Source organism: Magnolia sinica, chromosome 16 (genome assembly GCF_029962835.1).
Source record: "Magnolia sinica isolate HGM2019 chromosome 16, MsV1, whole genome shotgun sequence".
NCBI classification, from domain to species: domain Eukaryota; kingdom Viridiplantae; phylum Streptophyta; class Magnoliopsida; order Magnoliales; family Magnoliaceae; genus Magnolia; species Magnolia sinica.
Window position 1 is genome coordinate 69,234,867 of NC_080588.1, and position 19,325 is coordinate 69,254,191.

Genomic DNA, 19,325 nt, shown 5'->3' on the forward strand with positions numbered 1-19,325 from the left:
AGCCAATCCGCTTCCATAATCAACGGCCTTGATCACCAAGCCATGAAGAGATTCCATGCATCGAAATAAAGGCAAAACGCCATACGTGTCCATAGAATTTGAGTCATTTGTCAATTTCTCCTGACCGTTCAATTATATTGCACCGCACGTGGTCCACCAGGTGATCATCATCTGGCGTCGCTTTTACTTCCACGTGGAATGGAATGTACTCTCAAAATGCACTCGAGTCGGCTTCCAATCTACGCGGCCCATCAAATCAACGGTCTGGATCACCAAACCATGGGTCCAGCTCTCGAACATATCCCCTTGGACTCGGATTTCCGGGGAAAGCCTTTTGCAGGAAGTTCCTGGGCAAGGATGGTGGGTGGGGCCCACTGTGATGTATGTGAGAAATCCATTCCGTCCATCTGTTTTGAGAGCTCAGTTTAGGACGTGCAACAGAAAATTAGGTGGATACAAAACTCAAGTGGGTCACGCGAGAGGGAAATTTGGGGAAAGAAATTACTACCGTTGAAACCTTCCAAGGCTCCACCTTGATGTTTATATACTATCCAAACCGTTTATAAAGCCATTCCTAACGGGATGAAGTGAAAACACAAAAAATCTAGCCTGATACAAAAGTTTTATGGCCATGAGAATGCTTCAACGGTTCTCACTGAATTCTCACTGTTTCTTATCGTGTGGCCCATTTGAGTGTTAGATACACTTAATTTTAAGTTTGACGTTCTAAAGTGATCTCTAAAAACGGATGGACGGGGTGGATTTCTCAAAAACATCTAGGTGGGCCCCACACGGCATCCTTGCGCAGCAACTTCTTGCAAAAGGCTTTCGCAGGAAATCTGCGTCCTTTCTCTCTCTCTCACTCTCTCTCTCTCTGTCTCTCTCCGTGCGCTCTCAAAGGAAGAAGGGAAGAAAATGCAAAGAATCCCTCTTCTCCTCGCAATCTCTCTCATCCTCTTCTCTTCTCTTCAATCCCTCCCACTGTCTACTCCTTTGTACGCTTCTAATCTCACATCTGCGATCGAATATCTTCCCTCCCCTCACTTTCTCTACCTCAAGGTACGTATTCCCTAAAAGCCCCCAACAGAAAAAACCCAATTCTGCAATATTAAAAAAATCGTATTTTGATTATTTTCTTTTGTCTTTTTATTTAAATTAGGACGTTTTGAAGGCCATTTCCACCCGGCAGGGCTGGAATCTGGACGAAATTAAGGTATCGGACGTTGACATTAGGAAAGCTAGGGTCGGTAGTTCGGAGCGGTACGAGTTCCATCTTCGGATTGGGAAGAGCGATTTGGTTTTCAAATTCTCGGATGAGATTTCTTTCTGGGAAAAATTGAGAATCGGTGGCGAATTTGGGCCCCATTTGATCAGTGGATCTGGTTTGAAGAAGCCCGTGATCAAGGGTTTTGAATTGGTAGGGCCGGTCGAGTTGCGGGTTGAAGGGGAGGATGAGCTGTCACTGGCTTTGTCGGTATGAGGCATTATCATAAATCTGCTTTTTATTTTATTTATTTTTTGTAAGTTTAGGATTGAGCTGAATGGATTTTGTATTGTTTGTGTTCCAATTATTAAATTTTTTATTGATATCTTGTTTGGTTGTTTTTAGTTACGAATTATAACCGGCAATTTGAATTAGGTTTTCATGAATTTTGAACATCATGTCCCATGGAGGATTTCTCATAATTATGGCCATTCAAATTCCCCCTCATTCACGTAAATTGTAGTATCGAAGTTTAACTGATATAACTGATATATAGCTTATGTATCAACGAGTTGACACCAATAACATCTAATACTAACTTTTTTACTTTTAAAAGGAATGTATAATCATCATAACAAAACCAAATTGTCTCTTCACTTTAGTGTTGTTCCCTATGAAGATGTAGTGCTCTGCATTATTGGGTTTCCGGCTCTTTAGAAACCTCCACAGGGAAATTGAAATATGAGTCGTGCCCCTAAATTAATCCATGAATACTTTAGTACATCAATTAAGCTTAATTTTAAATAGACAATACCGTTACCTTTGTTTTTCTTTTGAGCTATCTACAATGTATATTTATAGCACTGTTTTTTGAAGCGAGCCTTCTGGTTGCAGAAGTAGGAGGGTTCATCTTGTTATCACCTGGTCTGATGCAACCCAGATCAATGATCGAGAAGCCGCCACGAGTTGGCACACTTATATGAAAACGGAAGAGAAACATACCCGTAGCAAGAAAAGAGCGCATATGCCTATTTGTTGAGGACACGTATCCTGCCAAGAAGGCCAGACACTCAGAGACATACGCATGGCCAGAACCCAAAGGGCGGTCGTCTATCTCATAACACAGACCCAAATATGCTATGCACGTTCGACCTCTAGCATATAGAGGAAGTTCCGCCAATGTGTTGTTGTTGGACTCTCATTTAGTTAGTCACCGCATGGCATGGCCTTTCCAAGACTCTAATTTAGAGAGAATTACCTTCAGGGAACATGTAAGAACCTTCCAGAAGCGATAAAAAAAAAATGGAGCTAATGGTAGGAAGCCATCCGAAAATAGAAAGATCATTACTCACGGTAGCATGGTGCCTCTAGATCAGAATGGGACGCGTTATCATAAAGGTCGCTGCTTAATTGGAAGACCTCTTCGCAAGTAATGGAATCTTACGCACGACCACTACCTCTCCAAAACTATAAAACCGGCACATGAAAAAGAGCTTGGGGCCTCACTCCAGTACAATCATACACAAACCATTTAGCTCTATGCTACCTATCTCTCTTTCACCCCTTAGGGACATTTATTCAAATTAGTTTAATTTTAGTTTCCTACACTTCTGTCCAGCACCATACTGTAGTAAGTTTGGAGTCTTTAGTTTTTAGCTTCTCAGCTTAGTTTCCTACTACTCTCGAGCACGCCATTGCAATACTCTAGTAGGTTAGTATAAATATCCATGACCACATTGTCTGATCCCCGTATTACCGAGTTCTTACTTAATAATCCTCCATGATGCAGGACATGAAAATTAAATATGATATGCGAGATTTCAGGCTTAAGATCACGTTAGTTCAGAAACAATTACACAAATTCCATATCCCACATGAAAGTCCAAACATTCAATTAAGGGGAATCTATGCGGGTCCAGGCCTACACATGATATGGCTGGATCAATAAAAATTATGAACCAAACGATACTTAAAAATAAGAAATAATCATCCACGCATGCAATGTAATCAGTCCCTAATCCAAGGGATTCAGAAATTCCAATTCGGGGAACCGCTGGGGTAAGAAAATTGGCAAATAACTTAGGAAAAATGTAATCTAGGGCTAGGATTCATGAAAAACGGCTATGAGAGGATAAAAGAGGATAAAAACCTGAGCCAAAAGACGATCCCGCGTGTGGACAGCAACAATGGCCCAGACGGACGTGCGTGTGATCCTGGCCGCACATGTGTGGGGCCCACTATTCAGAAAAAGGCCACCTTGGCCCTAGTTGGCCAGGGATGGTCTCCAAAACCCCCAAATCTCAGCTCGATCCGATGTACGGTTTGTGCGTGGTGCTCTGCCGAAGTTTAAGCTCGCCTGCGGGCCGAAATCTGGAAACCTGCTGTAATGAAGGAATCTGATGTAACAGAAGGACGAATTCGAAGTACGGATGGTGGGGGAAGATGGAAAAAAAAAGATGATGGAGGATGGGGGTGAATCGGGATCGATGTGGCTTCGCACCACGGTAGTTAGCCCTTCGAAAAGGGAGGGCTTCGCACCCACTTTTGAATTCTTCCACAACTCACGAAGAGAGCAGAAAAATAAAGCAGGAATTTTTTTATTAACTTCAATGAATCAAAAGAACTACAAGGGGTGCCTATTTATAGGGAAAATCCTATACCCCAAAACTCGCACCATGTGCGCAACCTATTACTTAGCGATGAAGTAAACTAAAATAAAAACCAAACAGAGAAATCTAAAGCGCACAATGTTTTAAATAATAACAATAAGCAAAACCTAAAATATGAAATCAATCCGACGAGTAGGCCACGATCATGAGATCCCATGATGGGCTTTTCTTGACTATCGGGCCCACTTTTTTTAAACTAAAACTTGTCTTCTAACTAGGAGGCCCTCCCTGGACGTCGTCATCGAGCCAGATCAATGGTGGGGTCCTCCTTCTGCTTACGTACGTGCGTAGGGGTGGTGGTGTGCGGGCGTGCGTGTGCACGATGTCCTCATCACTCTAGCCATGTCCTGCTGACCATATACCATGACCGTCTCACGATCGTCTGGTATTTTCTACAACCGTCTCACGATCATCCAGGTCTAAAGTACTGTCAAGACCACAAGTGTTTCACTAGCATAGACAACCATCGGTAATCTCTTCTGTTTATTTTCTTTTCTGTTGTCGATTGTACTACATTCATATTCAAATTAATAAAATTAGCAACCAAGCTATTATTTTTAGTTCTTTCTATCTTTCATTGCTTTTGTTGAGCAAATACAATTTAAGTTATCACTGTCGAAATAAAAGTCTGTCTTCAAGGCAAAAAGGATTCATTCAAAAGGACTACCTTCCCCTTCATAAATCACTTAATTGCTTAAACAGTAAGTGGCTGAATAATAGTCAGTTCAATCTTCACAGACCTGGTCCTAGTCCGACTAATTCGGCGCCTGGGGTCACAAGCAGTTAGTTTGATTTGAGTTGAATACAACTCTAGCACGCCTGACACTTAATCTATTCACACAAGTTTAACCAAAATTGGGCCATTTGTTACACGTGTGGCCGTGTGTCTGGATTGAATAACATCACATCCTTCTTGCTTTTATCATTTGCTTGCTAACCTTCACCTTCTACCTTTTGCATACCTGCCCCTAGAACCTTTCCTGCTTTTCTTGGAATTATTGCAACGATGAGTGGACATGATATGAGCACTCTTGGGTTGATCTTGCTATAGTCTTTCCTCCTTTTGCATACATGGTGCAATTATTTAAGTCAGGTTCTACTTTTTATTTTATGTGTTATAGACTTATAGATAGTTGACCTTGAATGTGCTAAATCAAGGTGGAAGAGTAATTAGTACAAGATAGACTACCATGTCGTCTGAGATATCTAGTTTAAGTGCCCTTAGTTTAGATATGAGGTTGGACATTTTCATGATATGCTTCCTAATGTTCCCATCATGGTGTTATTTTAAGAAGATAAGTTCACTAAGATATGTCAGTGTCTCTACCTCATCGGATTTGGTGAATCTTTTTTCGAATTCGGTTAGGAATTCTTTTATGTTTTCTTTTGTGTGTATACTCTCACAAATAGACTTGAATATGGAATGCATTATGATTATTAGACTCAACCTGTTTGATTGTTTTCACTTTTCATATTTGGACACCTTGAGGGCTGAGATTGATTATGGGCTTAGGAGGCTAATTCTGTCTTAAGGCTTGGTCTAGATCCATACACCCTAGAGTAATCTTTAGGGTCTCCTTCCATTCTTAGAAACTAGATCCGGTATGAGAAGTAATTTTATTGATTTGGGAGTTAATTGAAGTAACATCCATAACTATGATATGAAGGTGTAAAAACTCACATGAGAAAAGAATCTTGTTGACTTAAACATGAATGAAGGCTCTACCATGCTAACGCTTTATCTAATCGACAAGGTGGTTAAAATTGATTGCTTAGGATGATGGGTCTAAACATTTTACTTGGTATGAAACCTAGTGCATCATCATGATCCCTTTCTTTGGCCCTAGATCGTAACATGCGAGTGGTTCTCACAACCAAGGTGTGCAAAAACGGTCATGTTTCGGCCGTAACAGCCTATTCATACCGGTAATGGCCAAGGTTGTTATGTGATATGGGTCCAAAGTGGGTGGGGGAGAAAAATGGAGCCGTAATGGCCGTTACAAGCAAGGTGTTCCATAACGGTAATGGTGGCTGTAACGGCCACCACCGTTATCGTTATGATACGGGCCGTAAAGGCCGTTACAGCCCCTGTATCGGCCGTTACGGCCGTTTTTTATTTTTTGAAAAATGTTCTTCCTGGACCGTTACGGGGCCATTACGGTATGTTTTTCTGTAACGGCCGTTTCGACCGCGTAATGCATAACGGTTATGACCATTACCGTTACGTAACGGCCATTACGGCCGTTACGTAACCGATTTTGAATACCGTGGTCACAGGGTATAATGGCAATTGCAGCCCTGTGATGGAGAAGAAAACGAAAAAAAATAAAAAAATCCTCTTTCAGCCTTCTTCTTCTTCTTCTTTTGTTTTTGCTTCTACTGTTGCGGTGGTTGTTGCAACTACTGCAGTTGTCACGGCTGGCCTAGCCCTCACTATCTCTCTTTTTTCCTAGCTCTCTCTCTCTCTCTCTCTCTCTCTCTCTCTCTCTCTCTTCTTTAAATGAGAATGGCTACGTGGCCTTTCCACAACCACTTTTTTTACTCCACTGCTTTATGACGCTGCAAGTGCACAATGTCGTGGGGCCCACCTTATATATGTGTTGTATATGCACTCTTTTAGTTAGTTTTTCGAGATCATTTTAGGGCATGGTCCCTAAAATGAAATAGATCCAAATCTCAAGTGGACCACGGACCAGGGATTGAATGCCCACCATTTTAGAACTTCCTAAGGCCCGCTGTAATGTTTAGTTGCCATCCAACTTGTTGATAAGGTCACACAAACCTGGATGAAGGGAGAACACAAATATCAGCTTGATCCAAAACTTTTGTGGCACCCAAGAAGTTTTTAATAGTGGTTGTTCAATCATCACTGCTTCATGTGGTGTGGTCCACCTGAGATTTGGCTTTGCCTCATTTTTGGGACCATGCTTTAAAATGAGCTGGCAAAACAGATGGATGGCGTCAATATACAACACATACATCGAGGTGGGACCACGTGAACCTCACCCAATCAAATTGGGTAGTGTACCACACACCATTGACTTTGGTGGTGTATTGATGTGGCAAAGTTTTGTGGGGCCCACCGTGATGTATCTGTTATATCCACAATGTTCATCCATTTTTCTAGAATATTTTAGGGCATGAGCCCAAAAAATTGAGACAAAGCGAAAGCTCAAGTGGACCACACCAAAGAAAACAATGGGGATTGAACGCTTACCATCCAAAATTTCTTGAGTGCCATTAAAGTTTTGAATCAAGCTGATATTTATGTTTTCCATTCATCTAGGTCCATGTGACCTTATGAATAGGTTGGATTGCAAATAATCATCACGGTGGACCTTAGGAAGGTTTTAATGGTGGGCGTCACTATCCCCACTGCTTTCTGTGGTGTGGTCCACTTGAGCTTTGGATCTGCCTCATTTTTTGGCTCATGCCCTAAAATTTTCTAGCAAAATGGATAGACGGTGTGGATATAACAAAATACATCATGGTGGGGCCCATGAAACTTTGCCTCGTCAACACACAACTGAGATCGGTGGTGTGCTATGCTATGGAATTTGAGTCCCACCTAATTCGGGCCCTAAAAAAGTTGTACACAAGGCATGTATTAATTCGAATTTAACCACTTAGATTATAGACCATTGTTGCTAAATCACAATCCTAAAATCAAACCGTTTGAATGATTTTAACCGTTAATTTGCGGTCACTTATCTTTTGAAATAGCACCATTTGATATTTTCATTCTTTACTGCCCAATAAATGTCCACCGCTCTATTAGTGGGACAAGTGCTAATAGATTGGATGAATTTGAGGCTGACTTGGGGCATCGAGTGGTCCACCAAATCAGCAACGATGTACTTCTAAATTTAATTTCAAATTTATTATTTTTTTTTTTCTTAAGATTTATTGGGAGAAACGATACCAAATTGTTAGATACAGAAATAACATGATAGGAAGAGGAACTACAAGTCTCTAGAGTTTGTATGTTAAAAGGAAATGTACGCAAGTTGCGAGGTATGTTATACACCAATACCGTAAATAATAGTAAAATCTGCAAATGTGATATGTTTTGGTAGTACATTCATTCTCATAAATTTATCATTGATATTATATAATTAGAAAATTAAATATAGAAAGTTTGCAATCAATCCCAAGTTGTCGGGTTCATAAATTCATCAGACAGTTCGATACAACATTCTCACTAAAGAGTGGATTGTTACACAACCATAAACATGTTCAAAAAAAAAAAAGTATATTTGGAAAATTTTTATTTTTCTGGATTTTCTAGGTACTTTTTTTTAGAAGTTTTCGAGAAAAAATAAAAATAAAAAATCAACCAATATAGGGGTGTATTGGCCGTTACGCTGATTCTCCATATCAGTAATGGTGGTAACCATTACAGCCATCATTACCAATACAGAACACCTTGCTCACAACGTGAGCCTGATTGAATGCCAACAACACAAGCACAAATGGCTCAACACCTTTGTGGCAAGATGGGATCCTTTGATCTCATGCCGTTAACACTATCCACCCTGCTACATTTGGCTTCAACCAAACAATGAGCTCTTCGAGTCCAACACTGCCCATTTAGAGACAAACTCCACTTTATTAATCCTTCATGCACAGAGACATCACAAGATACTATGATCTTTGAATCTAAGGACAGACACCCACAACTATCGCTGCTTTGTGGAATGCAATCGATTAAACCCTCTAATATCTAAAAACTAGGATCCCACCCAGTCATAACTCCTAATGAATACATTCAATGTCCATAGACAAAGAGGTGATCATTGGGTCAAGAAAGTCACTACTACCCTTTATTTTGTCTAGCCATTTCATCAGGTATAGCAATGCCCATAAATTTGTCCAATGCCTTGGGTGGTTTGGGCCTAAGTGACCAATACTATTCATGGTATGCCAAAACAATTATGTAACGGTAATGATGGTGACCGTTACATGTTATGGGGCTGACACAGCTGTCACCCGTAATGGGGCCTTTTTTTTTTCAAAGCAAAAAGGCCATAATGATCGTTATGGCCTGTATCGTAATGGTAACGTCAGTAGCCATTATGACCACCATTACCATTATGCGACTCCTTGATTTTTGTTAATCCAAACTTGACTTGACTGGTATTAACTTAAACTATGTTTTTAAATTGGTTTGATGATGGGTTTAGCGTTTAGACATATTCACATGTTAATCCTTCAATCCATAAGATGACATACATAATCAATTTAGCAGTGATTTCGATGGGTTAAATCTAGTGAGCATGTCCCCCCCTTGGCTATTTATAAATGAAACTATTAAAGCTTATATTGCAATCTGTTATGAACATTGGTTATCATGACCCAAACAATAATTAGATTACAGTCCGAAAATATGTCCCTCAATAATGCAGCGGAAACTGCTCCATAAAAGTGCATTAAAATGTGAACAACCTAAGCATATTATCAATTTGGGCATGTAGATCTTGTTGCATGGATCACTAATTCCTAGTTATACATGTACTGAAAGGATTCCATGTGTGTGCCAACACTAATTAAGGTCTAAACAGCCCCCACTCATCAACACTAGGCGTGTGGTCAAGACATCAACACAATACCCATATGTCTATTAATCCAAGTGATTAATGCAACACAAGCTCATACTAATTTGATAGGGCAAGCAACCAGGACCAACCCAGATCAATGTCCTTCCATCAACAATGGGCTGACTGTCTAGGGTCAAACAACCATAATTAGCTAACAGAATAAAGATCTCAACCATCCATAGAATTCCCAATCATGCACAGCCCCTGACAAGAAGACTTGGCAAACATGTCCACTGGTATGGATCACTACAGGGCTTGTGCTGTTTTCAATGACATACAACAATGGTCAGTGGATGCAAAGAGAGATCAACCACACATCAACAGTAATGGATTTTTATGTTTTATTTTTGGAAATCAATGGCCATCAATAGCACTGGGTCTGGGTCTGGGTCTGGGTCTGATCTTGAAACCATGAAAAGGAACACAACAAGCAGCAAGATACTTGCCTTTCATAAATAATAATAATAATGAATTGCAAGGTGCTTGCGAAACTAATCAGTTCTAAACAGATGGCTCATAATCTGATAATTAATAGAGATCTATAGGCAATCTTACAGTGGAAGCAAACCCCAAAAGGGCAACCAGCAACAAAATATACATCACTAGCAATCACCGATCAACATCTATACCTCCATAGAACCATGAAGAAAGATGTTACAGGCAACATGAATTGCTGCTACTAACCAACAATCAACAAGCATGATGTATAGCCACTTAATAGCTAAAGGGAACAATCAAATATCCTCATGCCGAATACTCAAGGTAAAAGAAAGATAAAAGAACCCAGGCCTGTAGGTTAGATCGGCCATTAGGATCCTAGATCTACAGCAGAACAAAGCATCCATTTCTCGAACAGAGACTGATGTCTGCTTTGGTTTGAGACGATCAACGATCCCCCAAGATCAACATCATATACCACCTGTCTGGATCAAACACGGACAACAGATGCATGTGCATGTGTGCACGACCAGTAATACTAAAACGATCTGTGTGATCCTAGATGAGAGATGATTGGTCATGGTTCATAACAGAACATGGTGAATGAAAACCGTGACTAATTGTTTCTCTCATCTCCATGATCCAGAACCAATTATGTGTTGATGATGATCTCAAAACAGCCATACATATACCAATCGAAACAAGAATCGAGGCAATAACCATGAATACTGTTTTCAACAAATGCATAAAAAGCGGATTCATGACTATAAATACACAATCTTGCATAGAATGGAATAACCAAAACCTTCATAAATGGATTTTCTGCCATGATTGATGGCATGGTTTGCCCTAATCAAGTGTACCAAAATGGTTATGTAATGGTTGTAACAGTATCGGCTATACCCTTTACACATTACAGGGGTGAAATGGCATGCTCTTAAAAAAATGACACCATAAGTTGCCGTTATAGTCCAGCATGGTGGCCCTGCAGTGTAATGGCCAAGAAGAAGGGGGAGAAAATAGGTACCTCACCCAAGAAGCCTTTCTTCTTCTTCTGGCTGGACATTTTATATGGGCTTTGATGTCACATTCACTTAATGGCATGGAAGTTATCATTTGGGTGGACTATAACTTGTGGTCCAACGGGGCAGCTAAGTCACAATCCCAAATCAAAGTGGAACGATCCTAATGGCTGATTTGCGGACACTTGTTTTTAAAAATAGGATCATTGGATATTTTTCATTCTTTGTTGTCCGATAGGTGTCTGCTGATCTAATAATCGGATCATAAAACAAATAGATTGCATGTTTAAGGCCGATTTGGGGCATCGAATTGTCCCCCAAATTGGCAACACTATTCATTTGAATTTAATTTTATTTTTGGGAGAAACAATGTCAAATGGTTAGGGAAATGCATCAGTGGGATGGGTGCCATAGCTTGCATAAATTTGGAGCCGATTTGAGGGCATTTGAGTGGCCCCCCAAAATAGGCGACACTATTCATACGAATTTAGTTTTAATTTTTTTTCTTATAATTACTTGGGAGAGTGATGTCAAATGCTTAGGGATATGTATTAATGGGATGAGTGACGTAGATTACATGAATTTGGGTTCATTTGGGGGCATTTGAGCGGTCCCTTTAATCAGCGATATTATTTGTCCAAATTTTATTTAAATTTTGTTAAAATGTCTTGAAGGGAATAATGTTAAATGCTTAGGGATGTGCATTAGCGGGATGAGTATCATAACTTGTATGAATTTTGGGCCAATTTGGGATCAATCTAAGCCTGTCATATTAATAAAATCATCAGACAGGCTGAGATAGCATTCTTACCAAAGAGTGGATGATTACACCATAATAAACATGTTCAAAACCACAAAAGAGTACAAAGTTTTAAATCCTCTAAATATTTGGTATTTCCTCCACATTTTTATTTTTATTTTTGGAATTTTTTGGGCATTTTAAAAAAATTGTTACAGGGGTGTAAAGGTCATTATGTGCCTCGTAACAGCCGTAACTGCTGTTGTGTGTAATGGTAACAGTAGGGGCCGTTACGCCCACCGTTATTGGTACGTCACATCATGGCTCTAATACCATCCCTGAACACTGTTTTGGATGATAACCAGGCACCAATCATGGAGGAAAAACAAAACCAGATTTCCCTGTGGGTTCTGCCACTACCCAAAGCTTGAAGAAGATGATTTCTGTCGTGCCCAAATTTTCCACTATGTATACACTGGCGTAGGACTCTATGGAATGGCCAATTCTGCAAAACGTGTACAGGAGTGAGGACTGAGACCACATACGTAGACAAAAATAGCAAGTCTCCCCATTGTTGACTTCTATCAGAAAATGTCTCCACACCTCCTTCGGTGAGAGAGAGAGAGAGAGAGAGCACATACGTAGACAAAAATAGCAAGTCTCCCCATTGTTGACTTCTATCAGAAAATGTCTCCACAGAGAGAGAGAGAGAGAGAGAGAGAGAGAGAGAGAGAGAGAGAGAGGTCCTTGTGTATCATTACTCTAAGTGAACATTGACGATGCCATTAATCTAGTTCAGGGACCCTTTTTAATCTAAGTCGAGGGACCCATGTTCTGGTTTTAGAATGTAAACATTCATTTAACTGAACTTCATAATTCTTACATGGGTTTCTTATCATGATCAATTTGCTGCCCAGAAGATGGAGTTATTTGGGATCTAATGGTATTTTGAAACAAGGGTGTCAACCAAGTTTTAAAGCATCTTCCAAAACCGGTACTTATTGCCTGATATGTACCAGTATCATCAAAGAACATTATGGCTGTATCAGCCCAAAACAGCTGATGCAGGATGATATGGGGCCATATCGGTGGTGAACAATACGATACCCGGTACACCAATTTTAAACCTTGTCATCAACTAAACAGTGATTTGAAAGATTTTATTTACCATAAGGCTTGTTTAGTCCTTGTAGAATTGAGCAGATGCCCTTGACTTTCAATTATCTCCATTCACATGTACATTATCACAGTTTTAAAATATATATATATATATATATATATATATATATATATATATATATATATATATATATATATATATATATATATATATATCTATATATATACAGTATTGGAATTGAATGACTCTGAAACTCTTGAGTCATAAGCACGCTGATTAGCATGGTGTCCTTTTCTTGTTGAGATGAGAAAATCAGATTTGGTATGGTGTGAGAAGAATATGTTGAAATTGGCATGATCAGAACCAGGTTGGATGAAAAATGGGGGGAACAGATTTAGGTGCAAGAGTAGCAAAGTGCTGGTTCTCTAAAGGTTACAAAGTGTGAACAACTAGGGAGTATGTGTTGGAGCAAGATTTGGCGTGGGAGCAGCATCTTGGGTGGAGGGTTACAACAGTTATGGGTTTTGTCTATTTGGTATCTATAAATATGATATTGTAATGTCTGTCAAAAGATGATATTCCAATGATCTAGAGTTCTTTGTTTCAGTGCTTGTTATCTTTCCAATATTTCTTTCATATCTTTGCTTGCACAATTCATGCTAGTTTTAGTCCATGTTCAAATACATCACAAAAGGTGGGATGGAGATAGAGAATGTTGCTAAGGCCAGTCAGGCTGATTCATCCCCAATTCATCTCAGGACCAAATGAGTTGGTCTAATCCATCAAGTCTTTAACCATGATTCATGGGCGAGTGACTAAATTTGGGTCATCTTGAGTCGCCTCAATTCGACCTAGTCAGTGTGCCTACTCAATGAATCTTGTCAATTCAAGACAAGGTCACACTCATATTGAGTTTCCTGTTGACCTTGTTGAGTTGAGTTGACTCAGCTTTTCGAGTTGTGTCATTGAATTTTAGAACTATGATATGGCAAGCCTTGATTTGCATGATGGAGTGGTGCACGTATGCGGGATGAAATTACAATTTGCAAAGGGCATCCACCTTATTTCATTGTTTGTCACTCATGGCCAAATTGGCTCCTATTGACCAATTCAAATGAGTGGAGGCAATATCTCTGACAGGAGTCTTCTCCTCATCATTTCCAGGTTCCTTTTAGCTGAAGGTGAATCAATACATATAATAAAATGGGCCTCGGAAAAGGAACACAGCCTTGGAGATTATCTTACATACTCAATGAAATTTGACTTGGTGGCATACTAATAATTTCCCCTTTTCCCCCCAAGTCTAGGAGGCTCCTTATTTATCAATGTTATAGTGAAAAAAATTGGAAGATCAGATTGAGGTTGACTTGGTTCAGATGGATGGGGAATAGAAGAGTCAGGTTAGTGTTTGTCCTGAGTGGGAGAAGGGGAAACTTTGCTTAAAAAGGCAGTCTATGGGTTGAAACACACCTCGGGTGGGGTTTCACCCCAAGTGGGTATCTTTTGTTCTTATCTCTTTTTTATCTCTTTACTATTTTCGTCTTTGGCTTGTTGGTAGAGCTAGCAGAGAGTCTAGTGCATGTGGATTATCCAGGGTTCGATCCCTGGTCTTCTTACTTTGTAAACGTTACTAGTACTAGAAGAAAAAAAAAACTATTTACTATGTTTGGTTTTGTATGCAAATGATCAATATCAATAATGGCACAAAAGCGTGCCAGCCTATGCTATGAACCATTAATGTATGGACACTACAGCTTGTATCTTTTGACGCATCCAGTCTGATTGATGCTTTTTATATAAAATAAAAATCCTTATTAGCACCCAAATCTTTACTATCCTTTTCTACCAAAAAGAAAAAGAAAAAAAAAATCTCTTTACTGTCTTTGTCAAATCCTATTGCCTGTAAATAAAGAGGAAGAGACACTACACTACACCCAAATCTTTACTATCCTTTTCTACCAAAAAAAAAAAAAAAACCGGAAGAAGAAGAAAAAAGAAGTAAAAAATCTAGTAAACAGGTAGACATAATGATCGCAGTAAATATCACAGAAAGTTACAGATGCTCATTCATAATCATACCAAATACTTTTGGGATTCTTCTTCCAGCATACCTGTTGCTATTTTAAAAGGGGGTGTTACTCATTGCTCATTTAGTATAAGATTGCATTATTGCAGAGCTGGTAAGAAAGATACAGATAAAGTGTGTTTTAGGGTTAATCTGCAGTATGCAGATATTTGCTATATAATTTGACAATTGAACTGAACAACAGCTGTATTCACAATCACAATCATCCTAATATTATTGGTGTCTTTGCAAATTGCTCTGATGGGTGTAACTCGTTGCCTTATTGAAGCGTCTAGTTTTCTGTTTCACTGAAGGATGGGTTCTTTATGTAATTTACTTTCACTAATGTTTCTCTTAATGTATGATGCTGAAACCCACCTTTGTTGTTGTTCAGCATGTTTCGTTGTTATCTGATTATGTTGACTTTGGTATGCAGTTGAACATTACACACTCAGGTTTAAAACGGGTGCTTGTCAGTGAAGGCATTACAGTAGAGGTAGAAGGCGCTCAAGAAGTTACCCTTGTTCACCCTTCAAACTTTGGGTTTCCTGTCAATGGAAGCTTGGGGATCAACAAGGCCAGAAGTCCGCTTTGGCCTTTCGGTAACTCAGCATGCACCCCACTACTTACAATACACATTGTGGGATCAGCGTCGCTGGTTGCATATAGGACTCGAAACCCCAGTATTGCCATTGAAACCAACTTCTTGTCACAGGATATGGTTGAATTATTGCCAGACAAGTGTTACGCTGGACATTCCTTTAAGAACTCGACATGCCCGATTCATTCTCTAAGTTCGAGACTTGCCCTTCTTGAAAGGCTCCTGAGGAGCTTTCTAGGCGACCGAATCTTACAAAACCGGGCATCAGGGTTTCTAAAATCCAAAATCATGGCATCAACATTAGTTCGTTTCCAGTTGGAACTGGAAAGGGATTTGGGCAATAACAATACGCTCTGGGAGACATTGGCATCTTGGAGAACAAGGCCAAAGGTGGAGCGGGTATGGTTTGAGGTCGTGGCAAGGCTGGAAGGAGGGAGGCTGAAGCCTATCATGTTAAAGAAGGTGATGCCTTTTGTCGAGGTGGACACCACAGCATGGAGCAATCTGATGTCCAACGTTTCTTTTACTCAGTTCCCGTCAGTTGTTCTTCCTCCAGAAGCTCTAACATTGGATGTTAAGTGGTAGAGAATGGTGTAGACCATGTGTTGGAGGATGATTACAGCTCTAGTGAGAGAAATGACATACAGTCAACTCCTTTCACCTGTTTGTTTTGTTGTATCATTGGCCATGGGGAGAAGATGTTTAAAGAGAAAGAAGAACTCTTTCTTGTGGCCTTGTGTAGAAAACATTCCTTCCATTGGGGCATGCATTTGAGGTTGATGTAAATGCAAAGTTGTGTTCTCAGTGTTTTACTCTCAGCATTAGTGCATTTGTTTCTCAGTATCTTCTACTAAGGCGCCGCTGCTGGTAGAGCTCAAGGACCCGCCTCCTTCTCCTGCTTCATAAACTTAAGGTTAGTCATGAGCTCAATTGCGTAATTCGTGTGCCCTTAGCAAAGCTAGACAGGGATGTTGATCGGGTTCGGGTACCATCGGATCTTTGGATCTAGGTTTCGAGTTGGTTTCGATACAATTAAGAGAATTTACATGGTTGAGCGTACATGATGGTTGGATTAGATGGTGCCTACATGTGCCACTTTGACACGTGCACATATATAAATGAGCTCTCTTTCATGTGTGTTATTAGTGCATACTAAATATATGTAATTTTATTATCAAAACTACCCTGAAAGGACCAACCAACTTGACCTGATCCAAATCTAACCGGATGGACCCAACCAAGACTCAACTAAGCCTGATTTTTAACTGGGTTCAAAAGGTGAGACCTAAACCTGACTCAATTTCTTAATTGGTCTGAACTGAAGCCATTAAGTAGGGCTCATCCGGACACTCATAATGAGGAATTAAATTAGGAAAGCCTTGCAAATAAAGATCATGTACGCGTCACACATGGGTCACAATGGCACAAAGGTTTAAGATCCAATCTATCTATGAGAACGATTTTATTGATGGCCTAGACCCACTTGTCAGGTGGGCCATGGTTTGCAAAATAAATGTATGAATATGAAAAAATTAGCTAAACTTTTCTATTGATGGCCAAAGTAAATGTTTATTTTTGGGAAAACATGCAAGTAGCTGGACCAACATGATGGATGGATGAAAGTTTATTCTCATCCACCCATATGGGGCTGCTGGGAGTTGTTGCTGCTGGTCACTTTCTCAAATGCTGGAGAAATCATTTTTCATGTGAATGAGATCAACAAGATGATCCAATAGTTATGTGGGCCACCGTACATTGAACGGTGTAAATTTATAGCCAAAACCTCTAAAATGAAGTGGCATGACCCACCTGAGCTTTGGAACATTATCTCTTTGTTTGACGGTTAACACAAGGCAGCTTACCTGATGGACACGTAGGACTGTACATGAGTCAAGATAGCTTGAAAAGCTCGCTCCACTTGGCTCGAATCAGTTCGGATTGACTCGGCTTGGAAGGCTGACTCGAGGCGAGTCAAACTTGTTTACTAAAGCTTGAGTTGTGTTCAAGCCGAGTTCGACCATGGTGTATTTCAACTCCACTCGACTCGAAGCTCGAACGGGAGCTCGACTCAGCTCGAGGAATATATTTTAATAATATATATTATATATATTATATTAATATTAAATATATATAATATATATATTTAAGTTTTAAAAAAGAAGTTAAAACTTAAAAGTTTTTACTTAAAAAACTTAACCAGACCCTACTCATCCTCATTCCTTCTTTTTCTTTCCCTTACTCCACCGAGGTAAACTCGACTCAACTTGAACCACTAGCTCGACTTCAACTTAACTCGAAAGCTTTAGCAAACAAGCAAAGTTTCAATGTTGAGCTCGAGGGTGAGCTCGATTTCGAACTTGAGAATAGCATGGCTGAGTCAAGCCGAGCTTAGCTCACCTCAACTCGACTCGGCACGATGTACAGCCCTATGGACACGGAATCCATCTTTGGAAGGTTCAGCCCACTTGCTTCTGGGCTAGTGTGAGTGACAAGGAAGCGGATTGCCGATTGCCGATATTCCTGTGGCAGGACGTCGCCCAAGCTCTGTGGGGTCCACCGTGATGTATATGTTTTATTCATGCCGTCCATGAGACTAAAAAATGATGTAGATATAATGCTCAAGTGGACCACACTACAGAAAACAATGGGAATTGTAGGCTGACCATTATAATGATGCAGATATAATGCTCAAGTGGACCACACTACAGAAAACAATGGGAATTGTACGCTGACCATTGAAAACTTCCCGGGGACACAAGTTTTGGATCGAGGTTATATTTGTGTTTTCCTTCATTTTTGTGACCTTACGAACAGGTTGTATAGAAAATAAAACATCACGGCGGGCCTTTGGCATTTTTCAATGGTGGGTGTTTTTGTACTCATGCTCTAGAATATGTTGGAAAGGGGGATGGACGGTGTGGATATAACACTTGCATCACGGTGGGCCCCACAGCTTGAGCAACGTCGTCACACACGGAATCTATCACCAGAAATTTCTGCTGACAAGGCGTGGGTTAGCGTCAGTCAAGAGGAACCACGCCGATATTATTGTGGCACCAGAAATTTCTGCCGACAACGCCTTAGCGTCAGTCACGTCACGAGGAACCACGCCGATATTATTGTGGCACGACGTGACAGGAAGGAGAGCGGGTGATTAGACTGTGATGCCTACAGTTGAAATATGTGTCTTGTGTGGGCTGTCCATCCCTACTACAAGATTATCTTCAGTCATGTGGCCAAAATTGAAGTAAATAGATCATGCACCACCGTCCGTACGTGCTACATGAAAAGCTCTGTGGGCCCCACCATGATTTATGTTTTTTAATCCACAACGGACATCCATTTTGCCAGCTCATGTTAGGCCATGATCCCCTAAAATGAGTCAGATATAAATCTTAGGTGGACCACACTAAAGGAAACAGTAGAGGTTCAATGCCTACCATTAAAAACTTCTTATAGGCTCCAAATGTTTTGGATGAAGATGATACATATGTTTTCCCTTGATCCATGTCTATATGACCTAATCAACTGGTGGGATGGCAAATAACCATTACAGCCGGCCCTAGGAAGTTTTTAACGGTATACATTCAATCACCACTGTTTCCTGTAGTGTGGTCCACATGAGATTTGTATATGCCTCATTTTATATCTTATGCCCTAACATAAACTACCAAAATGAATGAACGGCGTGGATCAGACTCATACATCGTGGTGTAGGCCTACGAAACTTTTCCATAGGGTAGCCTGTGAAGGATTTATTTACTCCAATAACCTTAATAAACAGATGATAATAACATTTCCGTTGGTTTGGACAGATTAACCAGGTTGTACTTAGTCTTCATATACACAAAATGTTATAAAACATACAAA

General features: G+C 40.1%; 1 protein-coding gene across 1 annotated transcript; it reads left to right on the forward strand.

The window, feature by feature from the left end:
• The first annotated feature begins 835 nt into the window (after positions 1-835).
• On the forward strand, positions 836-16,273 carry LOC131228648 (protein TUNICAMYCIN INDUCED 1). Its single transcript, XM_058224457.1, has 3 exons — positions 836-1,059; positions 1,160-1,474; positions 15,291-16,273. Exons 1-3 carry the CDS (start codon positions 916-918, stop codon positions 16,038-16,040), a joined length of 1,209 nt encoding a protein of 402 aa, XP_058080440.1. The 5' UTR covers positions 836-915; the 3' UTR covers positions 16,041-16,273.
• Positions 16,274-19,325: the final 3,052 nt, after the last annotated feature.

What these genes read in the sequence shown, in the direction of transcription:
- LOC131228648 (XM_058224457.1), top strand. Translation starts at nt 916, where the DNA reads ATGCAAAGAATCCCTCTTCTCCTCGCAATCTCTCTCATCCTCTTCTCT. An exon ending in CTCACTTTCTCTACCTCAAG is followed by an intron (nt 1,060 to 1,159) that starts GTACGTATTCCC and finishes TATTTAAATTAG; the next exon opens with GACGTTTTGAAGGCCATTTC. An exon ending in AGCTGTCACTGGCTTTGTCG is followed by an intron (nt 1,475 to 15,290) that starts GTATGAGGCATT and finishes TTTGGTATGCAG; the next exon opens with TTGAACATTACACACTCAGG.